Below are 24185 nucleotides of genomic sequence, written 5' to 3' on the forward strand. Positions count from 1 at the left end.
CATAAACGGGACTGAGGTGGAGCGCGTCTCCAACTACAAATTCCTCGGGGTACACATCTCAGAGGATCTGTCCTGATCCCTCAATACCACCAAATTGGACACAATCTACACACAGCGCTGTCAAAAAAGAGCAGAGAGAATCATCAGAGACACACTACATCCAGCTCACTCCCTGCTCAAACACAAAAACTGCACATACAACCTCAGGCACAGACGAGCGGACAGCATCGCCACAAACAGAACACGCTTTTTTAAGAGCTTCTTCCCTGCCACAGTGAGACTCTTGGCCAAAACAAAATGAACTGATGTCCTGACCTACCTCATAGCATATCATATTATATCATATTATATTGTCTCCTGGGCCTGTGCAATTTGCAATGCAATCGACACTTTTATATAGGGTTTGTGCAATTTACAATGCTCTCACTTTCCCCTTTATATAGGGTTTTAGGCACTTTCTTTTATATAGAAATTAGGTGCAGGAGTAGGCCATTCGGCCCTTCGAGCCTGCACTGCCATTCAATATGATCATGGCTGATCATCCAACTCAGTATCCCGTACCTGCCTTCTCTCCATACCCTCTGATCCCCTTAGCCACAAGGGCCACATCTAACTCCCTCTTAAATATAGCCAATGAACTGGCCTCGACCACCCTCTGTGGCAGAGAGTTCCAGAGATTCACCACTCTCTGTGTGAAAAAAGTTCTTCTCATCTCGGTTTTAAAGGATTTCCCCCTTATCCTTAAGCTGTGACCCCTTGTCCTGTTTCTATTTCTAGAGAAGTATATGTTTTTATAGATTATGTGTCTTTCTGTGTGTCTTTTTAATTTGACTTGACTTGACTCTCTGAACAACCGCACAAGAGTTCCTATGTGTGTAAGCACAAATGGCAAATAAAGTTTTTGACCTTTGACCTTGACCTTTGATCAAAAAGGCGCAGCAGCGCCTTTACTTTCTGAGGAGGCTTAAGAAAGCTCACCTGTCCCCCCCCAGATCCTGTCCAACTTCTACCGCTGTACCATCGAAAGCATCCTGACCACCTGCTTCACGGTATGGTACAGCATCTGCACCACAGCTGACAGGAAGGCACTGCAATGGGTGGTGAAAACCGCGCAGTACATCATCGGTGCCCCGCTCCCTGCCATGGATGCCCTCCACCGAAAACGGTGTCTGAGACGGGCCGGGAAAATCATCAAGGACCCCTCTCACCCTAACCATGGACTGTTTGCCCTCTTCCCATCAGGGAGGCGGTACAGGAGCCTCAGGTCTCGCACAAGCAGGATGAGAAACAGCTTTTTCAATAATACCATTACACTGCTGAACTCAGAGTCCTGTCGCTAGCTATCTTTAGACTCTCCCATTTGTATACAGTTATTTGCCTATGTACCAGATTTAATTCATCCACAATCCACACATTGTTAACCAGTATTTTTAATTTTTAATGTATGCTTATTTTGTATTTTTACTTCTACTATCTTGCACTATGACTATGACCAGACGCTAAACTGCATTTCGTTGTACCTATACTCGTATTTGTGCAATGACAATAAAGTTGAATTGAATTGAATTGAATTTGATCATCAGTTATCCGTGATGAACAAGTTTGACGTTATCTTGTGACTATATTACTTTTTAATCAATTGTCACAGTGCAATTGAAGCATGAGAGAGAAAGCAAAACATTTACTACATAGGCTTCATGTCAATTGAAGTCTATTCTCCACAGTGAGAGGTTGAGTCGGATGGTGCAGGAGGATGAGGGGTGATCTTATTGAGGTGTATAAAATCACGAGGAGAATAAATCAGGTAGATGCACAGAGTCTCTTGCCCAGAGTAGGAGAATCAAGGACCAGAGGACATAGGTTTAAGGTGAAGGGGAAAACATTCAACAAGAATCTGAAGGATATCTTTTTCACACAAAGGGTGGTGGGTGCGTGGAACAAGCTGCCAGAGGAGGTAGTTGAGGCAGGGACTATCCCAACATATAAGAAACAGTTGGACAGGTACATGGATAGGACAGGTTTGGAGGGGTATGGACCAAACACGGGCAAGTTGGACTAGTGTAGCTGGGACATGTTGGCTGGTGTGGGCAGGATGGGCCGAAGGGCCTGTTTCCACACTGTATCACTCTATGACTCTAGACCTGAGGGTGGATAAACATTCAATGTAACTGAACTAGAACACATTATTCAGATTCTAGGAAACAGGACAACACCAAAGATCTTTATATCATGTTATTAAAATGTCACCTGTGTTGCCCAAAGGTTTCCTTTGTTTATCAAGCTGGTGCTTTCAACAGCGCCAATTTTAATTTTAAACTAATCCCACTTGTTGCCTTGGCAAGAATGAGAAACAACCAGAAACAAGTCCTTTCCAAAGGGTTTTGGAGCGTGACGGGCAGGAGCAAGCCAAGCAGAATCATCTAACGACTCTTATTATTTGTCCCAGAAAAACTTGCCAAAATAAAAGCAAGACGATTCACGTTCATGGTCTTTTCCTTTGGAAAGTTCAAATAAATGTGACGAAGGGATGCGGAACACATGGGAAAGCTGAAACAAGTCGTAAACAGTTGGTGCTCCAGCCTCACAGTACGTGCAATCAGCTGCTCCTTTGGGAAAAATGAGTCTCCCCAGAAAGGATCCGTGTCTCCCCCAGGACAAATACACAGAAACTGGCCAACTTCAAAATGCAAACACATCTGGGTAAAACCATAACATAGAAAATAAATAAATAAATAAAAGGGAGCTCCCCCGTTGTATTTAAGCTGATCTTCTGTCTGCTCAGGAATATTGAATCTGGCCAGCCAAATGAAAATGAATAAGGGGGGAACATTTAGATTGGATTAGTTTAGTATGGTTTAGAGATACAACATGGAAACAGGCCCTTTGGCCTACTGAGTCCATGCGGGCCATTGATCACCTATTCATAGCAGTTCTATGTTATCCCACTTTTGTACCCACTCCCTATACACTAGGGACAATTTATAGTGACCAAGTAACCTACAAACCCCCACCTCCTTGGGATATGGGAGGAAACCGGACCACCCGGAAAAAAACCTATGTGGTCACAGGGAAGAACGTGCAAACTCCACACAGGCAGCACCCGAGGTCAGAATCAAACGCGGGTCTCTGGCGCGGTGAGACAGCAGCTCTACCAGTTGCGCCACTGTGCTGCCCATTAAATTTGTAGACAGTTATTCTTTACCTTAAATCCTTCGGTGTGAGATACCTGCAACGATCTATGTTCATCCTGGAAAAGTGGTTGGTAAAATCCCAATTCAAACTAGACTTCAGTAGAATTGTAAACGCTTTCTCTTTGTTGTAAATATCCAGTATTTTCAAACTTTATATGATAACATTTTATATTTAACTCTCAGCTAAAAGTCAATGGATACTGTGTTAGCAGACCCTGTTATGCTGTTGCAAGTATAACATTCTGAAGTCTGAAGACCAATCCCACCCACCCAGTGATCGTTGCCCCCCCCCCCCCACCAGGATCCAAGGCAGCAAATGTCAAGACAACTGATCAGTGCGGTGCCAGCCCACCCCACCCCCATTGCAACCCTTCCACCGTTCTCTGAACCTCTCACAAGCTTTTCTCTGTACCTCCGTACACATGATAATAAACTAAACTGAATTGAAATGTTAAGCCCCTGTCCCACTGTACGAGGTAATTCACGAGTTCTCCCGAGTTTCCCCTGATTCGAACTCGGAGAATTACGGTAATGGCCGCTCGTAGGTACTCGGGGACTCTCGTGGACACTCTCCGCACCCTTGAAAAAACTTCATGAGCTTACCGCGTTCCCCGAGTACCTGCCGTTAGCGTTGCGAGCCGCTAAGTGACGTCCCGAGCTCCGACGTACCCGCTACGTACTTACGAGTGTGATTTTTTAAAAAAACTTGGGAGAGCTCTTGGGTAAACTCGTATAGTGGGACAGGCCCTTTTAAACTAAACTGAACACCCCCTCCCCCCCTCCACAATACACCAAGCCATGCGCAAGACATAACACAGATCTTTGGTCAGATTCACTTACTTGCTGACCAATCGGCAATATGACGACATTTTAATTAAACTCGCTGTTCTGCAACATGTGGAAACATTCCAGATTTGAACTAGAGTGGGAACATTTTTTCTGAAAATTGATGGTGGGTCTCGGGAGTATTCAGTGCTAAGAGTGCAAGGAAGGCCCACTCCCAATTGCCTACCTATGCACCTCATGTTCTATCCATGTACTTGTCTGGTTGGGAACCCCGTGACCCGTGGGGTCATGGAAGGCCTCAGAGCCTCCTATCCTCAAATGCCACACATTATATTCTCCGTCCACTTACCTTCCATGCCAAACATGCCCCTTGCTATCCCTCTACCCTGGCTCTGAACCCACAACTTACTGCAGTTCATCTCCTAACAACCTACCCCTGAAACCCATTCCTAATCTTTTGAGAGGGACACAAGGAACTGCAGATGCTGGTTTGCAAAAAAATATATAAAGTACTGGAGTAACTCAGTGGGTCAGGCAGCGTCTCTGGAGGACATAGATAGGTGACGTTTCAAGTTGAAACCAAAGGGTCCCATTCGGAAACTCACCTATATCCATGTTCTCCAGGGATGCTGCCTTCCGTTGAGTTACTCCTGTACTTTATATCTTGCTCTTAATCTTTTGACCCATTTTAAATTGTTTGCAAGCACGGATAAAGCACACAGATGAGACAAACCATAGAATCTCACTTCTTTCATTCTGTTATCAGTGCATTTATCAATGAAATGCATCCACTGTATTAAATAACACTATAGTGCCTAATGCATCCAAGATCATGCTTTTTATCGTTTAAATAACTGTGAGAGTCACAAAGAAATTTCCACCGATTCTTTTTCCTTTCATTAGGATATAAAACAAGCTGGGAGAAGCAGGTCAACACAGAGCATTATTCTTTGGCCTTTAGTACTCAGCAAGAACATTAGATCCAACAAAAAGTCCAGGGGTAAAAGTTACATTAGTTTAAATTGCTAAATGTTAGCAGTCGTGGAGTTATGCTGCATGGAAACGGGTTCTTTGGTCCTATTCATCCATACTGACCAGGGTACCTATGTATACCATAGAGGGAGTACAGAGAAGGTTCACCAGACTGATTCCTGGGATGTCAGGACTTTCATATGAAGAAAGACTGGATAGACTCGGCTTGTACTCGCTAGAATTTAGAAGATTGAGGGGGGATCTTATAGAAACTTACAAAATTCTTAAGGGGTTGGACAGGCTAGATGCAGGAAGATTGTTCCCGATGTTGGGGAAGTCCAGGACAAGGGGTCACAGTTTAAGGATAAAGGGGAAATCCTTTAGGACTGAGATGAGAAAAACATTTTTTACACAGAGTGGTGAATCTCTGGAACTCCCTGCCACAGAAGGTAGTTGAGGCCAGTTCATTGGCTATATTTAAGAGCGAGTTAGATGTGGCCCTTGTGGCTAAAGGGATCAGGGGGTATGGAGAGAAGGCAGGTACAGGATACTGAGTTGGATGATCAGCCATGATCATATTGAATGGCGGTGCAGGCTCGAAGGGCCGAATGGCCTACTCCTGCACCTATTTTCTATGTTTCTATGTAAGCTCATGCCATTTGCCTAAATTTAGCTCATGCCCCTTGGAGCCTTTTCTATCCATGTCTAAATCTCTTTTTAACATTGTAATCCTACCTGCCTCCACCACTTCCTCTGGCAGCTCGTTCCACATACAGATTACCTCCGTGTGAAAAAGTTGCCTCGCAGCTCAGTTTAATTTAGTTTTAGAGATATAGCAGGGACAATTTACAGAAGCCAATCAACCTGCAAGTCTTTGGAATGTGGGAGGAAACTGGAGTACCTGGAGGAAACCCACGCAGTCACAGGCAGAATGTGTAAACTCCATAGAGACAGCAACAGTAGTCAGGATTGAACCCGGAGGTCTCCAGCTCTGTAGGGCAGCAGGTCTACCGCTGCGGCACTAGCCCACCTGCAGATCCCCTTTAAATCTTTCCACAACACCTTGAACCTATGCCCTCTTGCTTTACACCCCCCAACCCTGGATAAAGCCCTTGTCTCTGCCCTTCATGACTTTATAAAAACTTTATAAGGTCACCACTCTGCCTCCAGGGAACAACAGCCTCAGCCTATCCAATCTCATAGAAACATAGAAAATAGGTGCAGGAGTAGGCCATTCGGCCCTACGAGCCAGCTCCACCATTCAATATGATCATGGCTGATCATCCAAAATCAGTACCTTGTTCTTGCTTTCTCCCCATATCCCTTGATTCCATTAGCCCCAAGAGCTGTATCCAACTCTCTCTTGAATACATCCAGTGAATCGGCCTCTACTGCCTTCTGTGGCAGAGAATTCCACAGACTCACAACTCTCCGGGTGAAAATGTTTTCCTCATCTCACTCCTAAATGGCCTATCCCTTATTCTTAAACTTTGACCCCTGGTTCCGGACTCCCCCTACATTGGGAACATTTTTCCTGCATCTAGCCTATTCAATCCCTTAATAATTTCTATAAGACCCCCTCTCATCCGTCTAAATTCCAGTGAATATAAGCCCAGTCGATCCATTATTTCATCATATGTCAGTCCTGCCATCCTGGCAATTAACCTGGTGAACCTACGCTGCACTCCCTCAATAGCAAGAATGTCTTTCCTCAAATTAGGAGACCAAAACTGCGCACAACACTCCAGATGTGGTCTCACCAGGCCCCTGTACAACTGACGTAGGACCTCCTTGCTCCCATACTCAAACCCTCTTGCAATGAAGGCCAACATGCCATTTGCTTTCTTCACTGCCTGGTATATCTGCATGCTTACTTTCAGTGACTGATGTACAAGGAGTACCCAGGTCTCGTTGCACCTCCCCTTTTCCTAATCTGACACCATTCAGATAATAATCTGCCTTCTTCTCTCATTTGATTTTGCTTTGGTGTTAATTGTAGTTTGGGTAAAGAATAAAAAGGGACAAGACACTGAAGTTTCAGAGGGATGAGTGAACAATGGGGCATGGATATTGCCACAGGTCCCCACAGAAGCTTTGGCAACAGTGGATTACAAGGTTTTTACAAATGGCAAAGGAGACACAAATATCCCAGATCGTATCCCCCAGTGACAATAAAACAAAGCGGGTAACAAGTTAATGCCCTAGTCCCCTTCAGCTCATTGGGCACATGAACCCCGTAAAAGTGGTGTGTTTTCTTGCTAATTATCCTGGCCAGCCTCAAGAGACAGCAAGCGGCAACAAGGATGCTGATTCATTTCTGGATCGAAGCCAGTTATCAAAATACCAATCATAATTAAATAGATCATTAGCAGCCAAAGCTGTGTTTGGAGGAAGAACAACATTTTCAGCTCCACTCTGCAGGAAATCACTTACAATACTGCATCCTGCCAAGACAGAATCTATTTTTGCAAAACAGTTCAAGACGATTAAATATTTAATCCACCAAAGCAACTAATCACTCTACTTCCCTGCTGAGCACATCTAATTATGTATGAAAGGATATTTGCAGAAAATGTTGCATAAATGCTTCACATCCTTGATTATTACACCAGTAGAGGTGGCCATTCATCCCATCAAGTTCATGCCGAATCCCTTATAGAAATCCAGTTTCCCTCTCTATTCTCTGACTGTATTTCCTTAAAGTACTCATCCACTAATGTCCAATTCCATCTCCCTCATATGCTGGAGTTCCAGATTGTTACTACATGAAGAAAGTTCTTAATCACATCTCCCTTCAAATCCCTCGCCCACAACATTACACATGAACCCCCCCTCCCCCAAAGCACATGGCTGGAGAAACACAGCGGGCCAGGCAGCATCTCTGGAGAATAGGGATAGGTGATGTTTCGGGTTGGGACCATTCTTCTGACTCTCAGAACAGGGGAGCAGGGGAGCAGTGAGAGAGGGTCTCACAGAACTCGCGTCGGAGACCTTCAAATTAGGCATAACTTGAGGAGATCCCTCAGACTTTTTAAACTCACAGGGGGTCCGCTTCCCTTGCCCCCTTTAAACTTACCTGGTCCACTGGAAAATGTATTAAACTACTGTGCATCATCTAAAATAATGTCAACTTAAAAGTATGTTGGGTATTAATAGGAACATCATCCAAACAATCTGGAAAATCTGCCTGTCAGCGCCAATGCCTTGAGAGTGCAAGGGTTATCAGAATGTTTCTATATGTCATATACAGGGGATATGTCCTATACAGGGGATATGTCCTATACAGGGGATATGTCCTATACAGGGGATATGTCCTATACAGGGGATATGTCCTATACAGGGGATATGTCCTATACAGGGGATATGTCCTATACAGGGGATATGTCCTATACAGGGGATACTCAGTGACTCAAGATACAGTGACAGAGTGAGATGGCAACACTGAGGAAGAAAACAAACACTTGTCAGTAATCGTATGGAAGTGTACAAAATCATGAGAGGAATATAAAGGGTGTCTTTTCCCCAGAGTAAGGAATCAAAAAGTAGAGGGCACAGGTTTAAGATGTGAGGGGAAATATTTAGTAAAAAACCCCAAAGAATAACCTTTTCACAGAGGATGGCAGGTATCTGGACCGAGGTGCCAGATGTACTAGTTGAGGAATGTACAACAATAATATTTAACATAATATTCAGGTACACAGATAGGAAAGGTTGAGAAGAATATGGGCCAAACGTGGGCAAATGGGACCAGCTTAGATGGGGCATATTGGATGGCATGGGTATTTTGGGCCGAAGGGCCTGTTTCTGTGCTACATGACTATACCAGTGATTGGTGGCAGGCTCAAGAGAAATGGCTGGTCTACTACCATTGCTCATATTTCTGATGCTTTTAAATTCCACATAAATAATATCTCCCCATTCCAGGAACATATCATACGAAAAAGAGTGGTTGTTTTATAACCAAAAAGAAAATCATGCGTATTTCGTCAAAAAAGGGGCTGAACATGCTGTTGAGAAAATCAACCTTATCATGGCCTTAATCTTCAAAACAACTTTCTGAAATATAATTAGGAACTCCAGTGTTGTTATCCATCTCCACCATTCACTTGTGAAGAACCAGCTTCCACGGTCAACTTCCTATTCATTCGATGCCATCAACCTTTTTGTACTTTATGTTCAAATCATCTCTGTACAATCAAGAAACAAGCAACATTGGAGTCCATGGGGCTCAGACATTAGATACGCATTTTTCAATTTAACTCAGGCAACATAACAGGTAAGCAGCCATTATTATAAGTACTTGGAGTTTTTGAGTGATACAGTGTGGAAACAGGCCCTTCGACCCAACCTTGCCCACACCGGCCAACATGTCCAAGCTAAACTGGTCCCACCTGCCCGCGTTTGGTCCATATCCCTCCAAACCTGTCTAACTGTTTCTTAAATGTTTGGATCGTCCCTGCCTCAACTACCTCCTCTGGCAGCTTGTTCCGTACACCCACCACCCTTTATGTGAAAAGGCGACCCTTCAGAGTCCTGTTAAATGTTTTTCCCCTTCACCTTAAACGTATGTCCTCTGGTCCACAATTCACGTACTCTGGGCAAGAGACTCTGTGCATCTATCCGATCTATTCCTCTTATGATTTTATATACCTCAATAAGATCTCCCATCATCCTCCTGCGATCCAAGGAATAGAGACCCAGTCTAAACCTCTCCCTATAGCTCACATCCTCTAGTCCTGGCAACATCCTTGTAAATCTTCTCTGAACCCTTTCCAGCTTGACAACATCTTTCCTACAACATGGTGCCCAGAACTGAACACAATATTCTAAATGTGGCCTCACCAACATCTTATACAACGCAACATGACCTCCCAACTTCTATACTCAATACTCTGACTGATGAAGGCCAATGTGCCAAACACCTTTTTGACCACCTTATCTACCTGCGAGTCCACCTCCAAGGAACAATGCACCAGCACTCATAAATCCATCTGCTCTACAACATTCCCTGGAGCCCAACCATTCACTGTGTAGGTCCTACCCATGTTAAACTTACCAAAATGTAACACCTCACATTTCTCTGTATTAAATTCCAACAACCATTCCTCAGCCCACCTGGCCAATCGATCAAGATCCTGCTGCAATTTTTCACAACCATCTTCACTATCTGCAAAACCACCCACTTTGTATCATCAGCAAACTTGCTAATCTTGCTGTGTATGTTCTCATCCAATTAATTGATATAGAAGACAAACAGTAACGGGCCCAGCACCGAACCCTGAGCCACACCACTAGTCACAGGCCTCCAGTCCGAGAAGCAACCTTCCACAATCACACTCTGCTTCCTTCCATGGAGCCAATTTTCTATCCATTCAGTTATCTCTCCTTGGATGCCATGTGATCTAACCTTCCAAAGTAGCCTACCATGCGGAACCTTGTCGAATGCTTTGCTGAAGTCCATATATACGTCATCTACAGCTCTGCCCTCACCAACCTTTTTGGTCACGTCTTCAAAAAACTCAATCAGATTTGCGAGACACGAACTCCCATGTACAAACCTGTGCTGACTATCCCTAATCAGCCGTTGTCCGTCTAAATGCCTTTATATCCTATCTCTCAGAATACTCTCCAGTAACTTCCCAACTACAGATGTTAAGCTCACTGGCCTATAGTTCCCAGCATTTTCCCTGCAGCCCTTCTTGAATAGAGGCACAACATTTGCCACCCTTCAGTCTTCCAGCACCTCTCCTGTATTTAAAGAGGACTCGTAAATTTCAACCAGGGCTCCCGCAATTTCCTCCCTGCTTTCCCACAATGTCCCCGGATATATCTGATCAGGTGCTGGAGATTTGTCTACCTTCATCCACGATAGTACCTTCAGCACCTCTTCGACCATAACATTGACTGGTCTCAAGACACTTCCATTGACTGTCCCGTTACTCCATCCTACTGTTTTCCTCCTCGGTAAATGCAGAGAAATACTAATTGACGCCCTTGCCCGTCTCCTGTGGCTCCTCACAGAGTTGACCACTTAGATTCCTGAGTGGCCACATTCTCTCTCTCTAGTTACTCTTTTCCCCCTTATGTATTTATAAAATCTTTTGGGATTGCCCTTAATGCTATCTGCCAAAGCTATCTCCTGGCCCCTTTTTGCCCTTCTGTTTTCCTTTGCTTCTTGATCCCAGCTGCCTATACCTGCCCAGCTGCCTATCCTTCTTATTCTTGACCAATGCCTCAATTTCTCTTGTCAGCCAAGCTTCTTGACGTTTGCCTGCCTTGCCCTTCACTCTAACATGGATGTGTTTTAGTCAGCACACTTTTAAAAACATCCCACTTGGCTGATGTTCCTTTCCCCTGAATCAACCTGCCCCAATCAACTTGGGTGAGCTTTCGCTCATACCTTCAAAGTTGGCCTTATCCCAATTTAGCATTTTAACACCTGGGCCCTCTCTGTCCCTATCGATAACTATCTTAAACCTAATCGAACAGTGGTCACTGAGCCTCCACGAACACTTCATTCACCTTCCCAATTTCCCAAGACTAGATCAAGTGCTGCCCTCTCATGTGTTGGGCTCTCTACATGGTGCTGTAGAAAACTCCCCTGAACCCCCTTGAGAAATTGCACCCCATCTAATCCTTTCACACTAGGATTTTTCCCAGTCAATATTGGGAAAATCCCTTACAATAACAACCTTATTTGACTTGCAACTGTCTGCAATCTCCTGGCATATTTGTTCTTCTAATTCCTGCTGATTATCGGAGGTCTGTAGTACATCCCCAACAAGGTGATCATCCCTTTCTTGTTCCTCAGCTCCACCCATATAGCCTCACTAGACAAACCGTTCGTAATGTCACCTCTTACCACTGCCGTGACATCCTCCTTAACCAATAACACAACCCCCCTTTCTCTTTTACCCTCACCCCTGTCTCTCCTGAAGCATCTGTATCCAGGAACATTGAGCTGCCAGTCCTGCCCCTCTCTAAACCAGGTTTCAGTAAAGGCTGCAATGGCTAGGAACAGAATTAAGTTACAGAAGCAGAAATAGGCCATTCGGCCTATCAAATCCACTCTGCCATTCAATCATGGCTATCATTCCCTCTCAACCCATTCTCCTGCCTTCTCTCCTAACCCCTGATACCCTTACTAATCAAGAATCTGTCAATCTCTGCCTTATAAATATCAATTGACTTGGCCTCCACAGTGGCAATGAATTCCACAGAATCAATAGACAATAGACAATAGGTGCAGGAGTAGGCCATTTGGCCCTTCGAGCCAGCACCGCCATTCAATGTGATCATGGCTGATCATCCCCAATCAGCACCCCGTTCCTGCCTTCTCCCCATATCCCCTGACTCTGCTATTTTTAAGAGCCCAATCTAGCTCTCTCTTGCAAGCATCCAGAGAACCTGCCTCCACCGCCCTCTGAGGCAGTGAATTCCACAGACTCACCACTCTCTGTGAGAAAAAGTGTTTCCTCGTCCGTTCTAAATGGCTAATATATATTACAAAGTTAGAAACTAGTATTCCAAATCTATTAAATTTAATAACTCAATTTGGTCAGTTCTCAGGATATAGAATTAATTGGAATAAAAGTGAAATCATGCCAATAACAAAACTCAATCTACATACATTACAACAATCCCCTTTTAAAATAGTTAAAGATAAATTTAAATACTTAGGAATCTATGTAACTAAGACATATACCTCTTTATTTAAACTAAATTTTCCACCCTTACTGAATAAACTACACAAGAATATTCAATACTGGAAAACACTTCCCATTTCAATGCTTGGTAGAATTAATGCTATAAAAATGATCTTCTTATCGCAACTGCTGTACCTATTTCAATTAATCCCGATATATATCCCAAAAACTTTTTTCAAAAAAGTCGACTCCATTGTTACAAGTTTTATCTGGGATTATAAGAATCATAGAATAAGTAAAAAGCATTTATGTAAGTCAAAGATAAATGGAGGTTTGGCTTTGCCAAATTTCTTGTTTTATTTTTGGGCAGTCCATATTAAAAACATGAATTTCTGGCTGTAAGAACTGGATCAACAACCAGATTGGTTAAGGATGGAAAAGGAAGACTGTTTACCTTTTGAAATTGGACCGATCATATTTACTACCACAAAACTGCACAAAAAAACCTATAAGGAGAACCCCGTAATACATAGTGGAATACGAATTTGGAAACAATTAAAAATAGTTTTAAAATTGAATAATATACCACTATGCCTTCCCATTGTAAATAATCCCTTATTCAAACCATCCTTTTTGGATAAGGGTTTCACACAATGGAAAAATTATGGAATTAAAAAGATTGGACATCTTTATGGGGAAGGCACTTTTCTTTCATTTCAGGAGTTACAACAAAATCATGGACTGCACTCAAATAATTTCTTCAGATATCTACAAATTAGAGATTATGTTAAATCTAACACACAAGTCTACAGGACTAGGGAACCAGAAATCCTTGATGAATGTTTGAACAAGCATCCTAACACTGAAAAATTAATAGCTTATATTTATAACATCCTCCTAAACAACGAGGTACCACCGACGGAACCATATAGACACACACGGGGAAATGAATTAGGTCATCCTATAACGAAAGATTTGTGGGACGAAAATTTACAACATATACATCAATGTTCGTTAAATGCCAGACATGCTTTAATACAATTTAAAGTCTTACATAGATTACACTACTCTAAAATAAATCTAAATAGAATCTTCCCACAAATCTCTCCTAGTTGTGATAAATGTCTACATCTAGAGGCTAATTTAACACATACGTTTGCAAATTGTATAAAAATTAAACATTTCTGGACTGATATTTTTGAACTAATTTCAGAAGTTATTAATACAAAACTGGATCCAAACTCAAAAGGAATAATACTTGGAATATCAGAGCAAAGTTTAACACTCACAACAAGCCAAAGAAATTTCCTCGACTACAGTATAATAACGGGGAAAAAATTAATATTAAAATTTTGGAAATGCCCTACGACCCCCACAATTAAAATGTGGATTGTGGAAATGTGGCGGAGACCCTATATCTAGAAAGAATTAGACTTGTCTTAATGGACAAACAAGAACTTTTTGATAAAATATGGGCTCCATTCATTAATTATCTGACGGGATAGATTGGCCCGGCACGAAAACCCAACTGAAACTTGAACTCAGGATTAGATGAAAAGTCATACTTTATAATCTACGAACCTATCTCCAGTGACGTATTATAAGTAATCCATTCCACCTTTTTTGTTTTTTTTGATATTTGTAACTTTTCTCTCTCTCTCTCTCTCTTTTTCTATATTTAAAAAAACACTAGAAGTAGAAGTAATCGACAATTGAAAATTTTAATAATGTATGACTGATGTATATGAAAAGTTGTTTTTACTATAATATGCAACTATACTTTATAATATGTCTACTTCTAATAAAAATATTATTAAAAAATAAATAAATGGCTTACTCCTTATTCTTAAACTGTGGCCCCTATCATCTGATCACTATCCTCTGACTTAAGAAATTCCTCCTCTTCTCCTTTCTGAAGGTACATCCTTTTATTCTGAGGCTATGGCCTCTGAGCCTAAACTCTCCCACTAGGGGAAACATCCTCTATTAGAAGTTCTTCCAAACCAATCTACGCAAGGTTGGAGTTAAATAGTACAGAACCTGGCCCTTCAGCCCAATTCAACCATGCCAACCAAGATACCCATCTAGGCCAGTCCCATTTGCCTGTGTTTGACCCACATCCATCTAAAACTTTCCTATCCATGTACAGTGTCCTCCATAATGTTTGGGACAAAGACCCATCATTTATTTATTTGCCTCTGTACTCCACAATTTCAGATTTGTAATAGAAAAAAATCACATGTGGTTAAAGTGCATGTTTTCAGATTTTAATAAAGACCATTTTTACACATTTTGGTTTCACCATGTAGAAATTACAGCAGTGTTTATACATAGTCCCCCCCCATTTCAGGGCACCATAATGTTCGGGACACAGCAATGTCATGTAAATGAAAGTAGTCATGTTTAGTATTTTGTTGCATATCCTTTGCCTGCAATGACTGCTTGAAGTCTGCGATTCATGGACATCACCAGTTGCTGGGTGTCTTCTCTGGTGCCAGGCCTGTATTGCAGCCATCTTTAGCTTTTGCTTGTTTTGGGGGCTAGTCCCCTTCAGCATATAAAAGGCATGCTCAATTGGGTTCAGATCGGGTGATTGACTTGGCCACTCAAGAATTGACCATTTTGTAGCTTTGAAAAACTCCTTTGTTGCTTTAGCAGGATGTTTGGGATCATTGCTTGTTGTAGAATGAATCGCCAGCCAATGAGTTTTGAGGCATTTGTTTGAACTTGAGCAGATAGGATGTGTCTATACACTTCAGAATTCATTATGCTACTACCATCAGCAGTTGTATCATCAATGAAGATAAGTGAGCCAGTTCCTTCAGCAGCAATACATGCCCAGGCCATAACACCCCCACCACCGTGTTTCACAGATGAGGTGGTATGCTTTGGATCTTGGGCAGTTCCTTCTCTCCTCCATACTTTGCTCTTGCCATCACTCTGATATAAGTTAATCTTCATCTCATCTGTCCACAAGACCTTTTTCCAGAACTGTGGTTGCTCTTTTAAGTACTTCTTGGCTAACAGTAACCTGGCCATCCTATTTTTGCGGCTAACCAGTGGTTTGCATCTTACAGTGTAGCCTCTGTATTTCTGTTCATGACGTCTTCTGCGGGCAGTGGTCATTAACAAATCCACACCTGACTCCTGAAGAGTGTTTCTGATCTGTCGGACAGGTGTTTGGGGATTTTTCTTTATTATAGAGAGAATTCTTCCTTGGCCTGCCAGTCCCTTTGCGATTAGTAAGCTCACCGGTGCTCTCTTTTTTCTTAATAATGTTCCAAACAGTTGATTTTGGTAAGCCTAAGGTTTGGCTGATGTCTCTAACAGTTTTATTCTTGTTTCTCAGTCTCATAATGGCTTCTTTGACTTTCATTGGCACAACTTTGGTCCTCATGTTGATAAACAGCAATAAAAGTTTCCAAAGGTGATGGAAAGACTGGAGGAAAGACTAGGTGCTGAGAGCTCTCTTATACCTGCATGAAGGAGGCAATCATTTAATTATTTCAAGGATTTCATTGTCCTATCTGGGACACATGACAGTAAAACTCTCTCGACTCTTGACTTAAACACACCTGAGCAATTACAAACGCCTGTGAAGTCATGTGTCCAAAACATGATGGTGCCCTGAAATGGGGGGACTATGTATAAACACAGCTGTAATTTGTACATGGTGAAACCAAATGTATAAAAATGACCTTTATTAAAATCTGACAATGTGCACTTTAACCTCATGTGATTTTTTCGATTGCAAATCTAAAATTGTGGAGTCCAGAGGCAAATAAATAAATGATGGGTCTTTGCCCCAAACATTATGGCGGGCACTGTACGTGTCGCAACGAATAGGAACTGGCACAAAGGACCATGACTGAAACTCAAAGGACTCTGTGAATGACTGAAACTCGAAGGACCCTACGGGATTCAAAGGAGTTAGTTAATTGCCAGTGAAAAGGATACTTGTGGTCAAAGCTGTACCATAGTCTGAAGAGCCATGCGCTTTCCTGCTTTGTCGTGCTGGTCCTTTCAGGGTGAGCAACGTCCTGGGAGGAAAGAATGGAAAGCAAATTTTCACCCAAGTTTAAATGGCAACATATTAAAAGTACCCAGTTAATCAACAACCCCCTCATATAGGAAATGACCCCAAATGATTTTCACAGAGGAGCAAGTGGGGATTAATGCCCCTGTCCCACTTAGGAAACCTGAACGGAAACCTCTGGAGACTTTGCGCCCCACCCAAGGTTTCCGTGCGGTTCCCGGAGGTTGCAGGTGGTTGCAGGTAGGGAGACTGACAAAAACTTCCAGGAACCGCACGGAAACCTTGGGTGGGGCGCAAAGTCTCCAGAGGTTTCCGTTCAGGTTTCCTGAGTGGGACAGGGGCATAAAAAGGATATTTTCAAGGGTATCGCCAGCGATATCCATCAATAGGGAGTCAATCAAGAGCAGAGACAGTTGGTGTCTCTTGCCCAGCGTAGGGAAATCGAGGACTAGAGGACATAGGTTCATGGTGAACAGGAAAAGATTCTCCATGGTCCTGCAAATTATTTTCCCTCAATAATCCATTCCCTCAAGAAAACCCCCGACTCATTCTGGACCCACCAACGTCAATTCAGTAAATTCTAGATTATTATATCTAACCCTTGCTCAGAAATGTTTTTTTCCCCCTCCGTATTCCTCTTTTATATTTTGCCTTCTTGTTTCCCTGCTCCATGAACCTGATCTTATTGGAAACTATAGGACACAAAGTGCTGGAGAGACTCAGTGGGTCAGGCAGCATCTCTGGAGGACATGGATAGGTAACGTTTCAGGTCGAGATCCTTCTTCAGGTCTAAAGAAGGGTCTCGACCCGAAACGTCACACATCCAGGTTCTCCAGAGATGCTGCCTGACCCGCTGAGTAACTCCAGCATTTTGTCTCCTTTTGTGTATAAACCAGCATCTGCAGTTCCTTGTTGGAAACATCTTGTTGGAAACATCTTCCTTCTTTTTAAATCCAGCTAAACCAGTCATAATCTCATTGATGTTCGAGGTGTAGGTGTAAAGCACACTAGGCTTGGTATTGATACGAAAACCTTGGTAATGAATGAAGTTGGCAACATAAACATTGGTATTGAATGACGTTATTTGATCTGCTGAACAACAAGTTTAAATCCTTCATTAATGCCAGTGAAGGAAGCTGATACCACACCGATGAAGTCACCCAATCCCTCCTTGCTATGTCGCCCTCAAGCACTGCAATCTGTCCTTTTGTCCAAGCCAGGCTTTAATCACTCTGTCATAGTTTCCATGACCAGCATCAGACCAGTTTCTTTGAACTACATTACACTACTTCCAAAAGCCGCCTCTCGATTCTTCTTCAGGAACAAGGAGCCCCTCCACCCGATTTCAAAGGATGGCATAGCTGATCTAAACATCAACCCAGTTAACCTACTTTTGATTCACAATTGCTTGACACCATCGTCCAACAAAATCGTGCCAGCACATAGAAATATAGAAAATAGGTGCAGGAGTTGACCATTTGACCCTTCCAGCCAGCACTGCCATTCAATGTGATCATGGTTGGCCATCCAGAATCAGTACCCCGTTCATGCTTTCTCCCCATAATCCCATGATTCTGTTAGCCTTAAGAGCTATATCCAACTCTCTATTAAATACATCCAGTTAATTGGCCTCCACTGCCTTTGTGGCAGAGGATTCCACAGACTCACGACTCTCTGGGTGAAACCGTTTTTCCTCGTCTCAGTCCTAAATGGCCTGCCCCTTATTCTTAAATTGTGACCCCTGGTTCTGGACTCCTCCATCATCAGGAACATTTTTCCTGCATCTAGCCTGTCCAATCACTTAATAATTTTATATCCTCTCTCATCCTTCTAAATTTCGGTGAATATAAGCCCAGTCGATCCATTCTTTCATCATATGTCAGTCCCGCCATCCCGGAAATTAACCTGGCGAACCTACGCTGCACTCCCTCAATAGCAAGAATACTCTTGGTCATTCTTGCACACTCTTGGTCATTTTAATAATGGGCGTGGAGTTGGGGTTAAGAATTAATTTTCAAAGAATACTATCCAGGTATTAACCACACTGCACAAAAGTGTGGTTCAGATTCTCTCCCATTTGGCTTTTAGTGTAGCTTAGTTTAGCTCAGAGATACAGAATGGAAACAGGCCAATATCTCTCAGGCCTTTTGAGCCATGCCGACCATTGAGCACCGCCAACCTAAAATATGGCAATTCGCCACAAGAGTTTCTCTCCATCGACTCAATCTTAACAAATTTGAATCTGTCATTTGGTTAACAAATAACAGAATTAAGACGAGAGGGAAAATATTTTAAGGGGACCTGAGGGGCAGCATTTACACAGAGGGTGGTAGGTATGTGGCATGAGCTGTCAGAGGAAGTGGGAGAGTCCAGTACAACATTTAAAAGACACTTGGACAGCTTCAGGGATAGGAAACGTTTGGAGAGATATGGGCCATATGCTGGCAAGTGGGACCAGCTCAGGCTGGCAGCTTGGTCAACATGGCTAGACTGGGCCAAAGGACCCATTGCACACTGCATAGCACTTTGACTCTTGAGGGAGGAGAGGAAAATTTAGCACAGGTCTGGAGCTCATTACGTGATGGGGATCACAGAAGCAGAAACCTCACTATGCCTATTCAGATGTAACCTTCAGGTAAACCTGCTGGAAGCATCTTAACGGGGGCAGCACGGTGGAGCAGCGGTGGAGTTGCTGCCTTACAGAGCCAGAAACCCGGGTACGATCGTGACGACAATTGCTGTCTGTACAGAGTTTGTACATTCTCCCCGTGACCCGCGTGGGTTTTCTCTGGGAGCTCCAGTTTCCTCCCACACTCCAAAGACGTACGGGTTTGTAGGTTAATTGGCTTGGTATAATTGTAAATTGTCCCTGGTGTGTGTAGGATGGTGTTAATGTGCGGGGATCGATGGTCGGCGTAGACTCTGTGGACTGTTTTCGTGAAGTATCTCTAAATTAGACCAAACTAAACAGACAAACACCTCAACCTTCACTAATCTCCGCCAAGCTTCCAGCTTTGAAGGCTCTCTTTGCACAAGTTATTATTTCTGCCCTGCATTTTATGTCCATGTATGTTTACCATAACTAGATTTTCTTCATTCTGGTTTATAACTTACATTTCCCAGTTGTCACAGAGGGGTTCGAACTCAAGGCTCAGAATCACTCCTGGCTTCTGGATGCTACAATAACCTAACCTCATTTTATTTGTTTTCCAAATACAGGAATTGAAAGAAGAATGGAGGACTCAAAACTATCATTGTAAAAGCATCCCATTTTCCAGATCCTTAACCAACGCTAACCCAAGCTGAACTCAGCCTTTGATCTCAGGAAATCTTCGCCAGATATTGGAAAAGAGTTGCGTGGAACTATTGGTCGAGTGAGGGAAAAACACCAGCTCTCGGTAACCCATCTGCCAGTGATAGACTTGATGATTGCCCTGCGATGACTTACGTCTTGAATCACTTGGAAATTCTCGTTGCTGGGAGCGGGGTCCTGATCTGGATCGACTCCGACTCTGAAAGAGAGAAGCACACAAAGAGAAAAGTAAAAATACGGCGAAGTCAAGTTCAAGGCTAGTCTGCAGTTCTCATCGCTGCACCTTCATTGAAAGATGAAGCAACAACTGTGCAGGTGCTGGAGAGGTTCACGGATACAGTAATCTAGTCCTTCATGCACCCCCAGGGACAGCGTGGTTGGTAGCATGTCTCATCCAGTACCACAGTCTACACAACTTTCATCTAAATTCAATTGGGAAAGAACGACGAACTATGCCATATTCAAAGTGTTTAAGAAGGAACTGCAGATGCTGGAAAATCGAAGATACACAAAAATGCTGGAGAAACTCAGCGGGTGCAGCAGCATCTATGGAGCGAAGGAAATAGGCAACTTTTCCTATTTCCTACGCTCCATAGACGCTGCTGCACCCGCTGAGTTTCTCCAGCATTTTTGTGTACCTTATGCCATATTCAAGCTAGTTCAGTGAGTCCAGGTGAGTGAACCTCACCTGCGGCAAGTTTGCAGCTGTTTTCTTTGAGACAGAAATGAGTAAGGGGGAGACTTTACATAAAACAGTACAGCAGGGGAGCAGGCCCTTCATCCCACAATGCCCGTGCCAAACACGATACTAGGAGAAACTAAGCTGCTCTGCCTGCATTCCCATCCTTCCATTCTCTGCATATCCATGTGTCTATCTAAAAGCCTCTTAAACTTGGCTGGCATGGACAAGGTGGGCTGAAGGGCCAGTTCAGTACAATCCAAGCACCCACCACACTCTGTAAACAAAAACGTAATACAATACAATTCAATTTATTGTCATTTGGACCCCTTGAGGTCCAAACGAAATGCCGTTTCTGCAGCCATACATTACAAACAAATAGACCCAAGACACAACATAATTTACATAAACATCCATCACATTGCTGTGATGGAAGGCCAAAAAAACTTTTCTCTCCACTGCACTCCCCCCCCCCGATGTCAGAGTCAAAGTCAAAGCCCCCGGCGGGCGATGGCGATTGTCCCGCGGCCATTAAAGCCACGGTACCCGACACATCTCCATCAAACTTTGCCCTTCTCACCGTAAAGCTGTGCCCACTCATCTTTATCATTCCCACCCGGGGAAAAAAAGTTCTGACCGTCCACCTTACCCATGCCTCTCATCATTTTATATGCTTCTTATAACTTCTTATATGCTTCAACCTCTGGTGCTCCAGCAAAAATAATCCAAGTTTGTCCAACCTTCTTTAGTTTAGAGATACAGCGAGGAAACAGGCCCTTCGGCCCACCGAGTCCGTGCCGACCAGCAATCCCTGTATATTAACACAATCCTACACAAGCTTTTGTTGCGTGCTAACTAGTCAGCAGGAAGACTACACATGATTACAATCTAGCCATTTACAGTGTACAGATACATGATAAGGGAATAACATTTAGTGCAAAGTAAACCCTGTAAAGTCCGATCAAAGATAGTCCGGGGGTCACCAATGAGGTAGATAGTAGTTCAGGACTGCTCTGTGGTTGTGGTAGGATGATTCAGTTGCCTGATAACAGCTGGAACAGTTTTTTATCATCATGCCATCAGGCTTCTGAACTCATAAACACATCATATATGTTGATTATTTTATTTATTATTGTCTTTTACCTACCAATGTCACTTTTATCTTATTTTTTTTAAATCTTAATTTTATCCTTGTAATATCATTGCTGAGGTGACCCGTTGTCTTGTCAAACACATTTCATTGCAGCGTTGACCCTGTGTTAACCTACATATGACAAATAAAACTGAACTGAACTGAAAGAAACTGTCCCTGAATTTGGAGGTATGCATTTTCACAAGTTATATGAGTAGAATTAGGCCATTCGGCCCATCGAGTCCACTCCGCCATTCAATCATGGCTAATTTCTGCCTCCTAATCCCATTTTCCTGCCTTCTCCCCAAACCCTTGACACCCGTTCTAATCAAGAAATTCCTGGATCTCATTTTGCAGGCCCTTCAAGCAGGGTGGTTTTGAGCTGTCCTTCATTGACGATTGTGGCATAGACAATAGGTACAGGAGTACGCCATTCGGCCCTTCAAGCCAGCACCGCCATTCAATGTGATCATGGCTGATCATCCCCAATCAGTACCCCCCGTTCCTGCCTTCTCCCCATATCCCGACTCTGCTATTTTTAAGTCAAGTTTTGTCATTGTGTTATAGTACCCGTCACAACTACAATTACTGTATTGCAACCCAGCGGTATAAATACTGATTTCTTTATCTTCAAGTAACCCTTGCACTCCCCTCCCTCTCTCCGTTCCTCCGCCACCCTAGTCATCGTACTAGTTCCACTGTCGTCCTGTTGAGATTCACTATCCGTATAATGCGCTATCATCTACCCCACATCCAACAACAGACCATTGTGGGCTCCACCTTTCCTTGATCAAAGATGCTTTTTGCATATCTTTCATTCATTTGTTCTATTACCACCGATATCTCTCATTTCCCTTTTCCCTGAATCTCAGTCTGAAGAAGGGTCACAACTCGAAATGTCACATATTCCTTTACTCCAGTGACACAACCTAACTTGCTAAGTTACTCGTTTTTTGGTGTCTATCTTCGGTGTAAACCAGCATTTGCAGTTTCCTTCCTCCTACGCATGACTGAACGATTTCCTGTGTTGCAGATATTCTAAGGTGTTACAGCATGCAGTAGATCACAGAATATGAAGAGCAAGCAGGTTCAAAGTTTGACCACATTAAAGGGTCTGTCCCACTTACGTGTCCTTGGCACGCAAATTACGCAACCTCGTGGTCGCGTTGAGGCGTACGGGCATCGTATGGCCGCGTGGGGCCGGTCCCACTGAGAAATGCGGAGGGGTATGTAGTTGTGCGCGACATTGCGCGGGGCTCCAAAATTTTTGTAGCGAACAAAATCTTCGCGCGGCAACGGCCTGTCGTGTAACTGACGGCCAAAGTGGGACAGGCCCAAGACCCTGGCGCGACGCAACGTCTCACCTCCAACAGCAGCAGAAGCAGGTAAATGATCGTCGATCTCAGCCTGGGGCTCACGGCCGTTGCGGTCCGGATCCGCCCCCACTTCTACTCCCAGAGCGGGGCCAAGAAAATTGAAGATGGATACAAAATGCAGGAGTAACTCAGCGGGACCGGCAGCATCGCTGGAGAGAAACAATGGGTGATGTTTCGAGTCAAGACCCTTCTTTCAGACTGAAGAAGGTTCTTGATCCAAAACATCACCCATTGCTTCTCTCCAGAGATGCTGCTGGTTCTTCTGAGTTACTGCAGCTTTGTGTCCATCTTCAAATGACGTCACGTGCTCCAGACGGCTGTGCGTACGCATGAAATCGCGCAGGACCGATGCGCCTCAACGCGACCACGAGGCCGCTGGAGATTAGAAGAATGAGGGGGGACCTTATTGAAACATGATACAGAATAGTAAAATGCTTGGATAGAGTGGATCTGGAGAGGATGTTTCCACTCGTGGGAGAGTCTAGGACTAGTCATATCGTTAGAATTGAAGGACATTCTTTAAGGAAGGAGATGAGAAGACATTTCTTTAGTCAGAGGGTGGTGAATCTGTGGAATTCTTTGCCACAGAAGACTGTGGTGGCCGTCAGTGGATATATTTAAGGCAGAGATAGATAGATTCTTGATTAGTACGGGTGTCAGAGGTTGTGGGGAGAAGGCAGGAGAATGGGGTTAGGAGGGAGAGATAGATCAGCCATGATTGAATGGTGGAGTAGACTTGATTAGCCGGAATGCCTAATTCTACTTCTATCACTTATGACCTTATAACTCACTGATTCGCTAAAAGGTTTCCACGTGAAGCTCTTTCAAGTCCTTTAGTTGTGATTGCATACAAGGTGCAAGGTGCCACAGAAAACAATTAGTGCCTAATATCAGGTTAATCCATCAAGGCGAGCCTGTGGCACAGACAGTTCCTTCAATCAGACTTTAATCAATGCAGCAGCAAGCTTCACTGATGTGAACACATTCATCACTGTTCCCATTTTCTCACTGTGCGCAAGACAAAGATCTTGTATTCTCTTCAGCACTTTGTAAA

General features: G+C 43.4%; 1 protein-coding gene across 2 annotated transcripts in view; it reads right to left on the reverse strand.

Moving 5' to 3' along the window:
• slc9a7 (solute carrier family 9 member A7) overlaps positions 1 to 24185 on the reverse strand; it is a 185021-nt gene that overhangs the window by 11879 nt on the left and 148957 nt on the right. For both annotated transcript variants that reach the window (XM_033023280.1, XM_033023279.1), the window contains exons 17-18: positions 20080 to 20143; positions 16553 to 16635 (exon numbers count right to left, since the gene is read on the reverse strand). In XM_033023280.1, coding sequence (XP_032879171.1) covers positions 16553 to 16635; positions 20080 to 20143 — 147 coding nt within the window. The remainder of the gene's footprint in view (positions 1 to 16552; positions 16636 to 20079; positions 20144 to 24185) is intronic.

Source organism: Amblyraja radiata, chromosome 6 (genome assembly GCF_010909765.2).
Source record: "Amblyraja radiata isolate CabotCenter1 chromosome 6, sAmbRad1.1.pri, whole genome shotgun sequence".
NCBI classification, from domain to species: domain Eukaryota; kingdom Metazoa; phylum Chordata; class Chondrichthyes; order Rajiformes; family Rajidae; genus Amblyraja; species Amblyraja radiata.